Source organism: Psammomys obesus, unplaced genomic scaffold (genome assembly GCF_907164565.1).
Source record: "Psammomys obesus unplaced genomic scaffold, mPsaObe1.curated_primary_1811, whole genome shotgun sequence".
Lineage (NCBI taxonomy): Eukaryota > Metazoa > Chordata > Mammalia > Rodentia > Muridae > Psammomys > Psammomys obesus.
In genome coordinates this window covers 11188295-11206219 of record NW_026596166.1, presented here as the reverse complement: position 1 = coordinate 11206219, position 17925 = coordinate 11188295, and the positions used below count along the sequence as shown (strand labels likewise).

General features: G+C 42.9%; 1 protein-coding gene across 5 annotated transcripts in view; it reads left to right on the top strand.

Moving 5' to 3' along the window:
* Positions 1-15856, top strand: part of Klhdc1 (kelch domain containing 1) — a 37537-nt gene extending 21681 nt beyond the window's left edge. For 4 of the 5 annotated variants that reach the window (XM_055595486.1, XM_055595485.1, XM_055595483.1 and 1 more), the window contains 3 exons: positions 3612-3696; positions 9239-9291; positions 14349-15856. In XM_055595486.1, coding sequence (XP_055451461.1) covers positions 3612-3696; positions 9239-9291; positions 14349-14535 — 325 coding nt within the window. In that variant the 3' untranslated portion in view covers positions 14536-15856. Of the gene's footprint in view, positions 1-3611; positions 3697-9238; positions 9292-12122; positions 12281-14348 lie in introns of those variants that run through there. The other variant, XM_055595487.1, reaches the window with a different exon arrangement.
* Positions 15857-17925: the final 2069 nt, after the last annotated feature.

Here is a 17925-nt window from a genome sequence, read left to right as displayed (position 1 = left end):
ATTCAGATAAGCAGGCCATAGGTCATCTGCAGATAGCATGCTGTCTCATGCCACGTATTTCAGAAGTGACCTTCCTCCAGATCCTTTGATTGTATAAAGTCACCGTATGATACACTTTTCTTTGTTATTTAACAAATGGCAACTGATAGCTTATTTGAGAAAAAGACCTAAATATTCTTATGTATTTGATACATAAATCTGTATATACTGTTTAGAGAACATCATAACTGCATATGCTTTTTATGTTTTTGTGTATAAATGTTATTAGAATATATTAACACATCTAGCCCTTTGAAACTTCAAGAGTTTTTATTGAGACAGCATTCAGCTTGAGCTACTGCTTATCTTTTGGCTTTATAAAGTTACTGAAGACATGCGTGTCCTCATCTGTAAGATGACAGGTTTCCTGTCATCTTTCCTGGGTTGTTTTTCTTTGCTTTTATCAATACACTAATTATAATTATGGATGTCAGTGGTAGCAAATGTTTAATTTTAAATTTTCTGACTGATATTTCAAGTCTTAATGAGTAACTTAGCAGAACAATTGTTATCAATAATGTGCTCGTTAGAACTAGAGCTATGTATCTCGCTTTCTTTTGACTGAGCTCACGTGTCCTGTCGATGCTATGCTTTATTAGAACGTTTAGGTGATAAGTGTAGAGCAGCTGTGAGAGGACATAAGCTGTCAGTCTGTAGAAAACATCAGGTTGCAAGCTAGATGCCACCAAAATCAAGGCAGGAAAGGCTTTCCAGTGTCCTTCGGAGATGAGATCCAGGTTTCCAGTTTCCCTCAGGCAGATAAGACAGAGGCAGATCTGCCCTCAGGTATGACGTGAGGAGACAGGTGGGGTAGCGTTGAGTGTAAGGAGAGCTCTCTGGGTGCGTGTGTGGTTTGAATGAAAGAGACAAGCGAAGGCGCATCTCCGTGTGTTCTGTGGCTTCCCACACCACAATGGGAAATGAGGCTGCCTGATTCTCCTCTTAGGGTGCCAGGGTTCCTCAGCCTCAGCACTTGTGACACTTTCAAGTGAACAACTTGCGGTTTCCAGGAACGCCTTGTGCGTTGTGGGATGCCTGGAAGCATCCAGCTTGAGACTGTCCTGCGGTGAAGCGCTCTCCTCTCCAGGCCTTACTCTTCGCAAACCTTTGCCTGCTCACGTGACCTTGGAGAGCGCCATTTTGTTAAAAGTGGCTGTTAGGAGTGACTATTGCCTGTAAATATGCCATAGAACGTGCAGGCTTGATGAGCCCTGAGTCCTGTCAGATCCCATCAAGTCTGCCAGCATTACCCATAATTCCCATGGCTTCTCTCCTGGAAATTAACTCAGCTCTTCCCATAAATGAGGACATTCAGGGTTTTCCGTCTCTGATTTCATGCCACATCCCTTGACACTATCTGGGTTCCTGCTGAAAATTTAGACCAGTCTACACTCCAGCAGGTGATAAGGAGAATCGGGCAGAGAGTTTACCAAATATCCTATCTCATGCTTCATCCTGGGCCGTGAGTGCATTTGTCACTGAGTGTGTGTGGAACTGAAGAAAGTGTGCAGAGTCCCACTGTTTGCACTTGTGGGGTTTAAGTAAAAGGGGTAAATGTATAAAAGTAAATATTCAATAGCAATTAAGTGTAATATATGGTTGTTTTGGGTGGCTGTTGTTTCAGTGATTTGTTCTATTAAGAGAAGCACCCTAAATCAGGATGCCATGGGGTTGAGAGCCGCGGGGGCTGCATAGTGAGCTCCAGGCCAGCCTGGTCTGAGACATAAGAAACCTGCATCCACAGAAGCCAGGTGCCTGGGAGGCAGGCACAGCAAGTCCCAGGCCAGCCTGGTCTATGTAGAAAGATTTCCCCCACCTTTTTTTTTTTTTTTTTTTTTAAAGAAAAATATAGTGCTCTCTTAAAGTCAAAGTAATGACTTTGTAAAATTCTAAGTTTACTTTATAAAATTGAGAATTTACCTTTGTATTTTTCTGAGAGCTAGAACCTATGGAAATACTGAATATAAAGCAATAAAATTGTTTTCAGTAAATAATGTGAAACTTGGAAATAGATGTGAGCTCGCTAGCAGCCCATCTCCCAGAGAACAGTAGATGCTCTGCTCCTTCATGAGATAATTAACAGAGTTATTGACTGAATGAACTGATCTTCATGTGTGTTTGCTCTCGCTAGTCAAAGGTTGTGCAGTACAGGTTGGGTGCAGAATACCATACTGGCGTTCTCTGGAAGGGAGAGTATTCAGATGCAGTTCTAGACTGCAGTGGAACGGTGTACCGTTCCAGCCACTCCTGAGAGCAGGAGCACCTAATGTGTAGCACTTGCTGACTTCCAAGGTGTAAAATCTCCCACCAAGCCTGACACCAAGTCACCAACGTGATGACACTGAGCCTGAAGCTGGAGGAAGATTCGCAAAACCAGCTTCAAATAGCCAGTGACCCAGCTCCAGCACGCCACAGTGGCCATTTCTGGCCTCACAGATGTCAGTCTTTTAGGGAGCTAGAAGACACACGTGCAATAGCAGATAGAGAGCCGATCTCCAAATGTAAGTTAGGAGAGTGTAAAGCGAGCGAGTCAATGCCAGCGGCATGAGCAGAACCAGTTTGCATGGGTGATTTGGAGCTGTTTCTGGGGGCTGAGCCTGTGAAGGAGAGAGTGATTTAACCCAGGTATAAGAAGAGGGCAAACAAAAGTCTGGAGTTTTTATACCTTAGGGTAGGTGGAGATATAGAAGGCTCATCTGGGGAAAGCCAGAAGCTAAGCTTTGTAGGGGAAAATAATTGTTCATTGTAAATATTAGGCCAGGAAAAAAACAAAAAACGAAACAGCTCTTTTAGCAGAGAGTCCTCCTGATCAGGAAGTTCCAGAGACAACAGTGGATTATGACAGTGGGAGAAGGATTGCCACATACACAGGCCTTGGGTTCAGCCCCGAGGACTGAATCAGCACAAAACCACACACTTATCTGCAGTATATTCCAAAACGTTTAGAAGAGATGAACCTGAACATTCCTGACACAGAGCTGATAAGTGTCTGAGGGACGGAAGTACTGATTACCAGCTATAACTGCTGCACACTCGGGTCCGATTATTTCACCATACCCTGTATGCGTGTGCAGGTGCTAGGTACCAGTTAAAACTTTTTGAAGTGGCTAAGATGGCAAAAAGCATTTTAAAAGTGTTATCTAATGCCTCTATGTGAATGGGGAGATGATGGATAGAAAAACAAGGGACGTATTATGGTATTCTGTACCCACATTGAAAGGTTTGAGATAGAAATATGAAAGGAATTTCATGTGCATTTGTCAGCTGGTGGGGCCCAGAGCAGGAATGGAAGGGCAAAGGTGACATGGAGGCTCCCAAAAGAGGTGGGAAAGGTGCCCATTGTACCTGAGGGGTTGATCCATTTAAATTCATTTCAGAGATAATATGTGTGAGAGAAAGGGCTTAGCAAAGCTGGGCACCGAGACAGAGATACTAGAATCATCTGTAACTGGGCCATGGTGTGGTGAACTTGAGAGAACTGGTTAAATAGATCTTCAGAGTGTGTGCTCTGGAAGTAGCTTCTGCACTCGCCCTTGATAGCCACTCACTCTGTTCATACTTTTCCATCACAGGTTATGGCACACAGCCTGTCTGGGAAAAGAAAATGAAATAATGGTATTTGGTGGGAGCAAAGATAACTTACTTTTCTTGGACACAGTAAGTAAATCTTATATTTAAGCATTTTGCCTGAGTGATCATGATATTCAAACAGCTTCTCAGCAGTATTGTTGCTATGGTAACGGCAAAGCACAGAATGACTAGAAGTGATGCCTGGAAGGACCACCCTTCCAAGTCAGAGGCTTTGTGATGTATGTAGGGCTATTTCAAGTTTACAGACCAAGATCAGTCTATTAATTTCATTAGCTAAGTTATTAAAAAGGGCTTTCTCTTTCCAGTGCTGGGGCTCGATCTAGGGCCTTGCTTTAACACACACATTGTGATAGCACTAAACCCCCAGGCTATGGCTTCATCTCCTTTTTCTTTTTCTCTCCAAGCCTTACCACAATACGAGAACTTGGAGTTTAAATGTTTTAAGATGTCTGTGTATAAAAAGAATACAAGCCAGGCAGTGATGGCACATTCCTTTAACCCTAGCACTTAGGAGGCAGAGGCAGGCAAATCTCTGTGAGTTTGAGGCCAGCCTGGTACAGAGTGATTTCCAGGACAGCCTAGGCTACACAGAGATAACAGAGAGGGAAAACAGAGAGGGAGAGAAAGAGAGAGAATACATAATCAAAGTAATAATCACCCAGATAATTAATTAAAATTATCTTTATTATTGTTGTTTTGACACAGGGTCTAACTATGTAGCTCTGGCTGTCCTGTAACTCACTATATAGACCAGGCTGGCCTTAAACTCACAGAGATCTATACATCCATGGAGTTTATTAATGGACATAGCTATGTTAAAGTTTTTTGTTGTTTTGTTTTTTATAAAATTGTGTTTGTTTCTCTCTTAGCCTGGCTATTACCCAAATAATCGAGACTTTTATCTTAATTTAACAAGCTTCACAACACAGCAACTGAGCTGTTATTACTCATTCCTAACCTTCTAAGCTAACCTGGCTTCCTCCTAGCACACATCCCAGACATACTTGCACTTGGTGGCTTTCCTGCTCCAGCTCTTCTCTGCTGATGTCTCCTGGCCCTCTGCCTGTGGCTGACTCCCCTAATTCCTCTTCTAACTCCTCCTCTAACTCCTCCTCTGGTTGGCAGAAAGTCTAGCCCTATTCTCTCCCCTGCTCAGCGATTGGCTATAAGCTGCTTTATTGGCATATCAGGGGATTGTTGTAGAGCAGTGTTTACACAACACTGGAGAACGAGGATTCTCAGAACAAGGACTGCAACCAGATATTGGGGTATAGAAATCAGCATGTGAATTACACAACAACCGTATGCCTACATGGCTAATCCTTCTAACTCTCACTGGCTGACTTCTCTGTAGAAGTCTAGTTCTTTTTGTTTTGTGGGGTTTTGCTTCTGCTTTCCATCTGTTCTACATTTGAGTTTTCAATGTTGCAGCTTTAACATGGCATAAAGTCAAAGGAATAAACAGGTCACATGAGGAGAGCCTTGCTACTCTGCTCACCGGCCCACAGGAAGTGTAGAGCAGCGGGGCACTCTCACCCGTGGTACTTGGCAGACAAGCACTGAAGGGGCCAATTTGCCTAGGCTGCTGAAGTGTATCAAGACCCTGAGTGAACAGGGATGGGGCACAACTAGCCAGAGTCCCACCAAAAGGGCAGTAGCTCCTTTTCTTGTCCTTAGGCACAGATTGCTTCTACAGAGTGACAAACCTTAAAGAGAGATGGCTTCTCGGCAGGGACTTTGGTTGGTTTTGTAGTCTGTGGCCACCAGCTCAAACATGTACAATGAAGGCTCCAGAGCAGTCTTCAGCCTAGGGTACAGTGCTCTGCTAAAGCACTGGAGCCAAGGACTCTTTTTAAAGGCCATCTGTACAAGGCCCTGGCTTCAAGTCCCATCACTGCTCCTCCCCCAGTGGAACAGTTGTGGTTTATCTTATTTTTCTTGGCACTAAAAGTCCTTATTTAGGAAGTAGGCATGTTGATACATTCTTATGCCCCAGCAGTTGCTCAGGACATTCAGGCAGGAGAATTGAAGGTTCAAAGCCAGCCTGTGCTACATAAAAAGAACCTATCTTAAAAACAAACAAACAACAACAACAGCAACAAAAAACCAAACTGACGGGGCAGTGGTGGCCTATACCTTTAATCCCAGTGTTCTAAAGGTGGAGGCGGGCAGATCTCTGAGTCAGAGGCCAGCCTGGTCTACAGAATGAGATCTGTAAAAGTATCTTTTATTTGCCTGATGTAACTGTTATCTCTGAGGCTTATTGTCTCTGCTAACCTAGGCCCAGTCCCGGAAGCTTCTAGATTCCATACAGTATACCTAGGCCTAGAATGTTTTTAGCCTCTGAGACTTGCTGCTGAATAAGCCTACCCTTCCTAGTTTTTTCTGAAGTCTGGGTGGCTGGTTCACCTCAGCTGTTCTGGCCCAAACTCCTCTCCAAGCTGACTGATTCTGAAAGAGCCCCGGAGGGTATCTTCCGTCAGAGAGACCCCCTCCCAAGGAACAACGAGGCGAGGCCATTTGGATGCAAACAGCAAGAGGCTTTTATTTTGATACACGAGTACTCGGGCGGAAAGTCACTCGGAGAACTTTGCGCGCTCCCTAGGTAGGAAGCTGGGGTTTTTATAGGGTTTTAGAGCAGAAGCACTGGTACAGAAGCGAGAAGCATGGTTACAGGGGGCTGATTGGAACGTTTACATGAAACCGCAGTTTGCGTCAAAGTTTGGCAGGGACGCCAGGATCCCAGGAACTGGGTGGTCAAAAGGGTCGTGATGTCCCCGTACGGACCACCTGTTATTTTGTTTTTCCCTATCTCAGCTGGAACAATCTCTGACAGATATCCCATGAGGGTAGTCACAACAAGTTGTTTTTAACTCAACAGGGGCGGGCAGCCTGACCACAGATATCCCAAGTGGGTGACACAGCTAGGATTTCTCAGTAATTTTCCAGTTTCTCATCTGGCCTTCAGAGTTTTACAAAACAGTGGTGTCTCACAAAATGGCGTTAGCTATGTTTAACTTAGGGTGAGGCAGGGGTCTTTCAATTCAATCTGGCTTCTCTCAGTTTCTCACTGAATTGCTCTGCTTGGCCTCAAACCAACTCTAGCAATCTGCTCTAATCTTCTGGCTCCTTCTCATTCTGTGGCTCATTCTGTCTTCACCTGTGTGTAGCTTGTTCTCTTTTCAACCTGTCTCTGTACAGCTGTCCTAGTAAAACTGCCTCTGAATTCCACAAACTGATCTGCCACAAACCCAACTCCATTTCACTGCCTCTCAACTCCCTCTCAACTGAACTGACTGAGCAGCACTGACTGGAACTCAGAGATCTGCATGACTCTGTCTCCTAGGTGCTGGGATTAAAGGCCTTTACCACCACACCTAAGCTTTTCTTCACCTGAAATTTGCTCTATGCCAGGCTGGCCTCAAACTCTGAGATATGCTTGCCTCTGGATTAAAGACATGTCTGTATTCCAGCCAGCACACAGACCTAGGTCTTTGGATCTCTTGCCAAAGCAGCTATGTTCTGAATTAAAATTCCTCTACAAAGTTCTAGGACAGCCAAGGGCAGCATAGAGAAACCTTGTTTCAAAAAAAAAAAAAAAAAAGGTGGAAGAAAGATAAAATTAAAAATTGAACCATGAACAAACAACCCTCTACTTAGAATACAAAATTTATCATTAAAATAATAGTCCTGAACAGTCATGATAGCAAACACCTGTAATTTTTGAACTCAGAAGACCGAGTCAGGTGGATTGCTGTAAGTCTGAGACCAGCCTAAACTACATGGTATTATGGTATTAGTGCAGCCAGGGCTTTATAGCAAGACTCTGCCTTAAATATTATACAAAACCAGGGGCTGAAGTGATGGCTCTGCACTTACAAGCACATATTCCTGTTCCAGAGGACCCAAGTTCAGTTCCCAGCACCCACATCAGGCAGCTCGCAACCACCTGTAACTTAAGAGGCCCCGACATCTCTGCCCTCTAGGCACAGACATATACACAGAATTAAAAATAATAAAAATAAATCCTAAAAAAATATGTAATTAAGAAAATACATATATAAAACAAAGTAAGAGTTCTTATTAAATTAAATTATCATCATGATTGTGAAATTATAAAGACCTATTGAAAGGATTAGGGAATTCCTACCATATTCATATATATATATATATGTTTTTTTATTTTTGAAAACTATTAGAGTTTAAAAGAAGCCCCCCAGAACAGGCAAGCCATCAACCCTGGAGCTGCCTGGAGGAAAATGGAGAAAATGGAGCAGCCTAGAGGTCAGACACGTGTTGGCAGACAGTCACAACAGGCAGGGAGCAGAGCTCAAAGAATGAGAAGCCCACAGCCACCAGAGACTTTAGGAGCATGAAGGCCCTGGCCAGCATCCAAGAGAGAAGAAAAGGGAATAGTTCCTCTCTGAGTCAGGGCTCAGAACCCAGGGGCAGGCCCAACCTATTGGCAGCTCATAGAGACTGCCATGTTAATTTTATGAGTGATGCATTAATCAAAGAAAACTAAACCTTGATATTCAAATGAGGAATCTGTAGGACTGAGGTAGAGTACTTGTTCAGTATGTATAAGACTGAATTTGATCATATAACAGCAAAAACAACACATATTTTAAATATGCCTGGCATGGTAACACATGCCTTTAATCCTAGCACTCAGGAGGCAGAAGCAGGCAAGAGTTTGAGGCCAGCCTGGTCTATAGAGCTAGTTCTAGAACAGCCAGGGCTAAACAGAATAATCATGTCTGAAATAAAAAATAAAATACATAAAATAATATTTTAAATACAAAGGAAGACTTCACAGGGAAGCCAGGTGTGGTTGCTCATTATACAATTACAATACTCAGGAGGCTGAGGCAGAAGGATTATCACAAATTCAAAACTTGCCTGGCTACATAGTATGTTCCAGGCAAGCCTGGGCTACATAGTGAAACCTTGTTTCAAAACAGTGAGACAGCATCAACAGGGAGGAGATGGTGCTCAGTGGGGGGCTGCTGGCCTATCAGGGAGGCCTTGCCAGACAGAGAACCACCTGGAGGCAGGGCATGGAACCTTTAACATAAGAGTAATTTGGAGGAAATACTTCTGTTTTAAGAAACAAATATTAGCTGGGCTGCATTGATGTATGCCTTTAATCCCAGAACTTGGGAGCCAGAGCAGGTGGATCTCTGTGAGTTCAAGACCAGCTTGGTCTAAAGCGTGAGTTCCAGGACGGCAGCCAGGGCTACACAAAGAAACCCTGTCTTGAAACAACCACCCCCCAAAAGAAACAAATATTAACTACTTCTGTTACTTACTATTCTCAGAGAACAATTGCTAATTTTTAAATTTGTAATTATATAAGGTAGTGATTAGACAAAATTTTGCTTACTGAAATTTGATATTCATATACCTCATGTTTTCAAGCAGGAAAAATATATATGTGCAGATATATGTCTGTGGATATGTACACTTGTATGCTTGTGTGTATGTGTGTTACTAGTTAAAGAGAAATTTATTGGCTATTTTACATTCATAGAATAGAAATGTTCTATAGTTAAGGTACTGTTATTTTCTTCACATCATTGGTAAAACCTTTTTTTTTATTGATTAGGGTCACTGTAATGATTTATTGATCTTTCAAACACAGCCCTATTCACTGCTCAGGTAAGTAAATACAGTATTTTTATGTATATATGATGTCATACATAATGTATATGTATGTGTGTCTGTCTGTATGTCTGTGTGTATGTGTCTTTATGTGGCTTTGTGTGTCTGTGTGTGTGCTGGGGCTGTAAATTCAGTTGGTTGGAGGTTCACCTACATTCCCAAGGCCCTGGGCACAATCTGCAGCACCATCTAACTGGGCATGACAGCTGGTGTCTGTCATTCCAGTGCTCGGGAGGGAGAGGCAGGAGGATGAGGACCTCACAGTCATCTTCAGCTATGTAGTGAGTGGTTTGGTAGGGGTTTTGTTGGAGTTTATTGTTGTATTGGGCTTTTGTTTGTTTGATTTTTTGTTTTTTGAGAAAGGACTTATAGTTGGATGGGTAGGGATCAGGAAAGAATCTAGAAGGACTTTGGGGAGAGAAAGAATATGATCAAGTATATTTAAACATAAAAATGTTTCAAATAATCAAATGTAAAAATTTTAAGGAAGGCTAATTGTGATATGAGCTACAGCATAGAATGACCTTTAAGATGTGCGTAGTGGCCAGGTGGGGGTGGGGTGGGGTGGCACACACATTTAATCCGATTGCTTGGGAAGCAGAGGCAGGCAGATCTCTGAGTGTGAGGCCAGCCTGGTCTACAGAGTGAGTTCCAGGACAGACAGGGTTACACAGAGCAATCCTGTCTTGAAAAACCAAAAACAAAACAAAAGCAAAACAAAAAAAGCCATCACCAACAAAAACAAAGATGTTCATGGTAAAATATGTCATTCACAAAGGAACAAACCCTGTTTGGTTCCTGGTGTCTGAAGTAACTGGAGAGGGCACACTCATGTGTCAAATGAGATGAGAGTAAAGGAGACTTGGCGTGGAGGAGGGAGGTTGGTCAATGGTCACGATTCATTTGAGGAGGAGGGAAAGACTTCAGACGTAGAGGGTGTGATGGTTGCAAAGGAGCGGGACAGCGCAGAACCGTTAGCATGGCAAGTTCTGTGCTGGCTTTATTTTATCTTAATTTTTAAATTAAATTTTTATTTTTTCCTTCGCAATGTATTCATTATATTTTAACAATAACAAAATGTCTGCTAAGCAAAGAAAAGGCAAAATGTGTGCTATGAATGTGTGATAATCTCTTTGCTTCTCCTTGGGGAGGAGTTATGCTATTTTACAGGTAGTTTATGACTTAAATTCGAGAAAATATTTACAATTGCCTAAGCATAAAAACTAGATAGAGTGCCCAGGCATTTTATCCCACATTTAGAAGGCAGAGCCAGGCAGATCTTTGTGAATTCAGGCCAGCCTGGTCTACATAGCAAATACTAGACCATGAAGAGCTATACGTGAGACTGTGTCTCAAAATAAAAAAGTATAATCAAATTATATTCAGACCATTCATGAGCATTATTTTTAAAATTAAAGTAAACAGTATATTTTTGTAAAGTTGTTTATTATTCATATGGTAATATCAAAGAGTATATTTCCAGCCTGAGCACAGTAGTTGATGTCTTTAATCTTATCACTCAGGAGGCAGGGGCTATATTTCAACTTTTTGGAAATCGAATATGTCTGGTAAATATCATATATGATAAAATATATACACACATACAGTTAAAATGGAAAAATTTAAGCTTGGTGGAGCTTAAAATTTAATCCCAGCATTTTGGAGCAGAGGTGGATGAATCTGAGTCTGACGCTAACCTTGCTATAATGTTGCAGTAAACAAAAAAATGTGTTGGGCTGTATAATGGTTATTATTAGCCCTAAGATTACTGTAGTGGGATGATTTAACCCGCTGTCACAAATAAGAAGACACAGGCACCTGCTAGATTTATAATTGCCTTATTTACCTTGGCTGGGCAGATATTTCACTTACACTGTCTCAATAACCTCACCATCCATCTCCCAGCCCCCATTCAACACCATCTGCTTTAACCATCCTCATCTGGTCGATCTTCCATCCATGATGCCAATATACTTACTTGTATTCTTCATCTGGGCCTTTTCACGTCATTATTGGAGTCCTTCCTCCTGGCCTATGTGGTTTCTTCTCCATCATGATGTCCTCCTTCTTCCTCTCTTCCCATCTGACTCCTGTGAGTCTCCTGAACCCAAAGCCGGGGAACCTTAGCCATGCCTAACCAATTCTGTCCTGCCCAAGTATGGACCGTTTAATCAATCAATCAGATATAATGACTTAGGCAGGTTTACACAGCAAGGATAGGTTTACACAGCAAGGAAGGGTTTAACCAGATCTTGAAGGCCAATATCAGACCATCTGCCAACACTACAATGTGAGTTTTAGGACAGAACAGCCAGGGATAATTAGAGAAACCCAACAACAACAACAGAATTTCTTTTAACACAGAAGCTGTTATTTAGTTGCTAGAGCTCAAAGACCTTCTGTCTGTCTCCAAAGTGCTAGGATTACAGGTGTGTGCCCCATATCCAGATGACAGAGTCATGAAGAAGTAGATTTTAGCAAAAGAGACAGACATTTGTCAAATGGGATACATAGTAGAGCTCTGGAGTACAGCTCAGTGAGGAAGTGTCTACACATCAGACACTTTGGTTCACCAAAAAAAAAGGAAATAAAATAGTGGAGAAAAAAAGAAAATGTAAAAACAGGTCATTGAGAAAGTTTTATTGGTAGTGGGTTATCTGGTGGGGAAAAAGAGATGAAGATATGAGCCTAAGAAGAGTGACAAAGACTTGACATGTCTCTGGAGCTCACTGGGAGCTTGTTGGCCAGGACTGTGCGCACAGTGATGCTTGGGAGAGAAAGTAGTTAGTTCAGTGGTAGCCTGTCTGCACAGCTGTGGTTTACTTCAGCTTCACAGGGCAACTAATCCCAGGTGCAGAGAACCTGATAATGGTTGGAGATGGCCAGGATGATGTAACAGGAACAGTGGAGAGGGAATCCTAGCTGCTGGCAAGAGAATGGAGTGCAGATGACCTGAACTGGAAAGCAAGGTAAAGCTGGAGGAGGTTAAATATTTGGAGAATTGGGAAGAATAAGGGAGCTGAGCAGGATGGTACAGTCACTTCAGTGGCTGAGCAGGGGAGTGGGGGCTCAAAACCAACCCGTGCCACTTGGTAAGTTCCAGGCCCACCTGGTTACAAGGTAAGACCATTTCTCTAAAGCCGGTTGTGGCAGGCCAGAGTACATCAGGCTAGAGAACTGTGTCAGTAGTTGAGAGCACGTGCTGTTTTTGCAGGGGATCTAACCAAGTTCAGTTCCCTGAACCCACAGTGTGTAGCTCAAAACTCTCTATAACTCCAGTTCCAGAAGCTCTACACCCTCCTCTTCTGCTCTCTGTGGGGAGCTGTACACCTGTGGAGCACGTAAGAACACACAAGCACATGAACATATGTATCAAAATTAATATGTAAAAATTTGACACGCAGCAGGGCATGGCGGACCAGGCCTTTAATCCCAGCACTCAGGAGGCCAGCCTGCTCTACAGAGTGAGTTCCAGGACAACCAGGGCAACACAGAGAAATTCTGTCTCAAAAAAACAAACAAAAACATTTATATAAGTTTGTTTTGAAAATATTTTTTACACGAAGCTAAACTCAACAAAGAAACAAGCTTATGGTGAACTGACAAATTTCTCAGTGATTGGCCTAGAAAGAGCAGAGGTAAAACTAAGGTGGCCTGGAAGCAGGCCGAGGAGACCAACATTGGGCCACATGTGGGTCTAATACTCAGCTAAGGCTAAACATATGAGGGCTGAGGAGCTGGCCCGGGTAGTAAAGCACTGGCCATGCAAACATGGGGCCTGAGACTGGAGCCACAGTACGTGTGGAAAACGCTGGGCACAATGGCAGGTGCCTGTAATCCCAGCACCGAGGAGGCGGAGGCTGTCAGGTCCCTGGTGCTGGCCGCCAGGCAGGCTACCCAAGTTACTGAACTCCAGGTTCAGTTAGAGAGCAGGCCTCAAAATCACCAGCATCATGATAATAGTAATTGGAGAGTGACTGGGAAGACAGTGTTGACCTCTGCTTGCTGTGCAAACTCCCATGCATATGCACACACATTTGAACATGTGCGCACATACAGCACATACTCATATGTAATATCCTTCACACAACACACAGGAGTGTGACAGGAATATAGTGGTCTGTATGATACCTACTCACCATGGTGAGTTGTCCACACTGTGGTCTATGTGATTATTTTATTTTAAATGTTAGCCAAGGCCACTGGCGTGTACCCATAATGAAACAAATTATGTATGCTGTCTTATGGACTAGGTATCCCTCATGTAAGTATATAATCGTTAAGCACAGTGGGTCTATATCTGTGTTAGCAAAGGCTGTTAAGGTTCTGTCTTATGGACACGATTGACAGGGCTAAAGACAGATATTTAGGATGTCTGCAGTTTGGGGCTATTACAAAAACTTAGGTGGGAGGTCGTCATGGATGTCCTCTTTGGAAAGCACGCAGATCCCCCAGGGGAACTTCCCAGGGAACACTGATGGGCCAGAGACTGCGCTGTCATGCCTTTTGGTGGCCCCCACTGCCCTTGCTCAACCTCCACCTGTCTGTTGGCCTCACCTTGCTGTGCCATTCTGACCTCCAGCTGTATTTAACCCACTGACTGAATTGCTCTTTCTCTGATAAAGCTAGTCTTTCCTCTCCAGGGCTTTGGGAAAGTGACTCTCCTCTGTGGTTGTTGAAGTCCTGAGGTCTCAGCACGGGGTCCCTCTTCTGGCCTCTGGGGGTACTTGCTCTCTCATGGCGTACATTCACACAGATGCACAAACATGTAAAATAACATAATGAATTTGAAAAACAACAAAACCAGGGCTGGTGCTATGGCTTGGCTGTTAAAAACCAAGATTTCTAGCCAAAAACACAACAAAACCACCAGGCAAACAAAAACCTGCATAAGTTCAGTGCAGAGGGATAGCTCTGTGTTAGTGTTTGCCTGGAATTCCTCACCCCTGAAGTCAGTCTCCAGCCCTGCAAAGGAAGACAAACAAATACACCTTGACCAGGTACTGTGTAACCTGGGCTCAGAAACTAACCCTTCCCCTATGCTTTATTGACAGGTTGTGTCTTGACTGCATTGGGAAAAATGCTGTCATTTTGAAGAGTCAGATATCCTTATTACCTCCTAAACTTCGGCAGCAAGTTCTGAAAAAAATAACATTTTGGACTGCAGCCAATTACCGAAAAGAGCAAAGAGTCGGAAAAGAAGAAACAGAAAACAAGCAGCAGTGGGTCAGTAGCCACTGAGTCACTCTAGGCCCAGGATGTCAAAGCGTTTTGATCAGACTGCCCATTTGACCCTCCAATCCAGGCACAGACTTTACTTAAAGGATACAGTTTAAAACAAATGTTTTGCTAATGTGATTACATGGTACGGGATATATGGAAATAAGATGTAGTTGACTGTTTATCTGTATAATTATAAACGGATTTGCTTGTAAAAGACAGAATATGTGTTCTTTCTGAAAATAAGTACAGTCACAGAGGATCTTAACCCCAATGTGTACTCTTTTCTAGAAAGATTATATAAATCTGAAAAACGGAAATTGCCCCAAGATCCTCTAATACAACTGTGAATGTGCTATAAAATACTCCTAATTAACTTTTGTTACTTTGAGATCACCTAAGTGTCTCCTTAAACAGCATCGTCAGAACCTCCCGTCCCCACCGCTGAGCAGGGAAACATGTTTTCTTAGTTCTGGCCCTAGGACCACAGAGGGTAGTTTGGCTACTGCTTTGAAATACTGGGCCGTGGGAAATTAGTACTTTTGAGACATGGTAAAATAAACGTTGCCTTGGAAAAGTGTTCCTAAAGTACTATTTGTAAGTAATGTGGGGTGATAATCTGGTATTTTTGACTCTCTAAATCCCCTGTCTAAATCCCCTGTCAACTCTACAGAGTTGACGCTGCAGACACCACATATCCAGACCTTGATAAGCTCTCTTCTCTCAGTACCATCGATCTGCGAACAGGAGACTCCACTGTTAGTCCTCAGAATGGTACTTTGGCCATTTTGAGACATTTTTCTTTATACCAATCATCTTTTTCTTCCATTGACATACTTGTTACAATTAATTACTAAAGGGTTCAATATATGACATTATTTCCCTCCTGTCACCATGTAAGTTATCTCTGAACTTTAAAATGCTGTGAAAGTATATTTCTATATTGTATATAATTTATAGTGAACATTGTAGTATTTCATTAAACTATAGATATGTTTTATACATGCTGATTTTAGATGTGTAAAGCTTCTATTTATGTATTAGAATAGCTTATGTTTACACTTTATTTATTGAACACAGAATATAGAATTATTGCCTCACACCTTCGTCAGTGTGGACCAGTCAGAGTTCATTTCATTGTGGGGCTGACAGCGTGGCTCAGTGTGTAAAAGTGCTTGCTGAGGAATACTGGTGGCCCAGGTTCCATCCCTGGTACCAGCATAAGGTATGGGGAGAGAACTAACACTGTAACGGTTGCTCTCTGACCTTCACATGTGCTCAAACATACAATGCACACATACACACAATAATATCAAATAAATAAAAAATCAATTCAGCGTGAGTTTTTATTTTTTCTTACTATTTTTAATCTATATAACACTTGGAAAATGAATTTTATAAATATACTTCTTGGGGAAATTATTATTATGAACTTAAATATCATCATTTTATAATTAAAAGATAATTAACAGTTCTAAGACCCTTTAGAAGCCACAGTTCAAAGCCTCAGACGAGTCTCCCAGCTTTGGCGTGTCTGAGCATCATCCCTGTGAACCTAGCCTACAGCAGAGGAGATAGAATTCTAGACCTGGAACTGAGCATGCTCTGCTTCTGGAGTGCCCTGTTCCATACCTTGAAATCTTAAGTGACCTGTAGTGAATTAACATTTTTGTGTTATCTTTATGAGTGTGGTGGTTTGAATGAAAATGACCCCATAGGCCCCTACGGAGTGGCACTAATAGGAGGTGTGGCCTTGTTGGAAGAAGTGTGTCACTGGAGGTGGGCTCTGAGGTTTCAGATGCTCAAGCCAGGCCCAGTGAAACTCTTCCTGCTGTCTGCTGATCCAGATGTAGAACTCTCAACTACCTCTCCAGCACCATGTCTGCCTGCATGCTGTCATGCTTCCTGCCATGATGATAATGGACTAAACCTCTGTAAGCCAGCCTCAATTAAATGTTTTCCTTGGTAAGAGTTGCTGTGGTCGTGGTGTCTCTTCACAGCAGTAAAACCCTAAGACAATTGAGGGAAATCTCACTTTAAAAGAATTAACTTGTTTATTGGGAGGGAGTTAGGGGTGGCACATGAGAAGGTAAGAGAAGAATTGGAGGAATTGGTTCTCTCTTACCACGAGTTCGGGGTATCCAGCTCCGGTCATCAGCTTGCTGCAGGTGCCTTTCCACAGTGAACCTCTGTTCCAGGAACCCTGCCTTAGACTGTCTTGAATTTTCTCTAGATTTGATTAGATGGGCTCGAGTATATAAGATTATGTTTTATTGGTTGAAAAGCCAGAGGTCTTCTGTTCGGTTAAGAAAGTCAAAGGATATTAACTTATAAACATGTAAACATCAACACAGAGTAGGATAAGCGCACGAAAGTAGGATAAGCAATGCCTTGCAGGAGTGAAGAGCCACTGAAACCCAGGGCGCTGGCACATGCACACACGCAAACAATAATAAATCCAATTTTCAACATTAAAAAAATACCAAAGTCAGTTTAAAACTAGCACTAATTTAAAATTTTAATCCACTGAAATGTAGCAATGAACCCAGTAACATAAGACTTTGGCAAATCCCAGAGACACCACCCCCTTCCAATTTTCATTCTCTTCCCCCCAACCCTCTCTAGCCTCCCTCCCTACTCCTAAAGTTCACCCCTGTTCCACTCCCCATCCCCTCTCTTCCTCTAAAAGGCTGCACCCAGCAGCTGGTAGAAACAGATGCAGAGACCCACACCAAACATTAGATAGAACTCAGGGAGTCACATGGAAGAGTTGGGAAACTATTGAGGGAGCTGGAGGGGTCAAAGACTCCACAAGAAGACCTACAGGTCAACTGACTTGGGCCTATGGGGACTCACAGAGGCTGAACCACCAACCAAAGAGCATGCTTGGTCCTTGGCTCCCTGCACATAAGTACCTTGGTCTTCATGTGGGTCCCTCAATAACTGCAGTGGGGGCCTCTCTGACTCTGATGCCTCCCTTTGGATCCTTTTCCCCTAACTAGACTGCTTGGTTTGGCTTCAGTGGGAGAGGATGCGCCTAGTTCAGCAGCAATTGAATGTCCCAGGGTGGGTTGGTACCCGGGTGGGGAGGGGAGAGGAAGGAGGGCCCTCCTCCTCCTCTGAGTTGAAGGAGAAGAGAATTTGGGGAGGGATGTTCGAGGTGGGGGACTGGGAGGAGAAAAGGTGGGGTTACAATCAGGGTGTAGAGTGAATAAATAATTTTTAAAAGAAGTCCCAATGTGAAAAAAGAAAAGACTTCCTTCTCTTTCCCTCTCTTTCCTTCCTTCCTTCCTTTCTCTCTCTCATTCCTTCCTTCTTTTCTTCCTTCTTTCTTCCTTCCTTTCTCTCTCTCTTTCTCTCTCTCCCTTCCTTCCTTCCTTCCTTCCTTCCTTCCTTCCTTCCTTCCTTCCT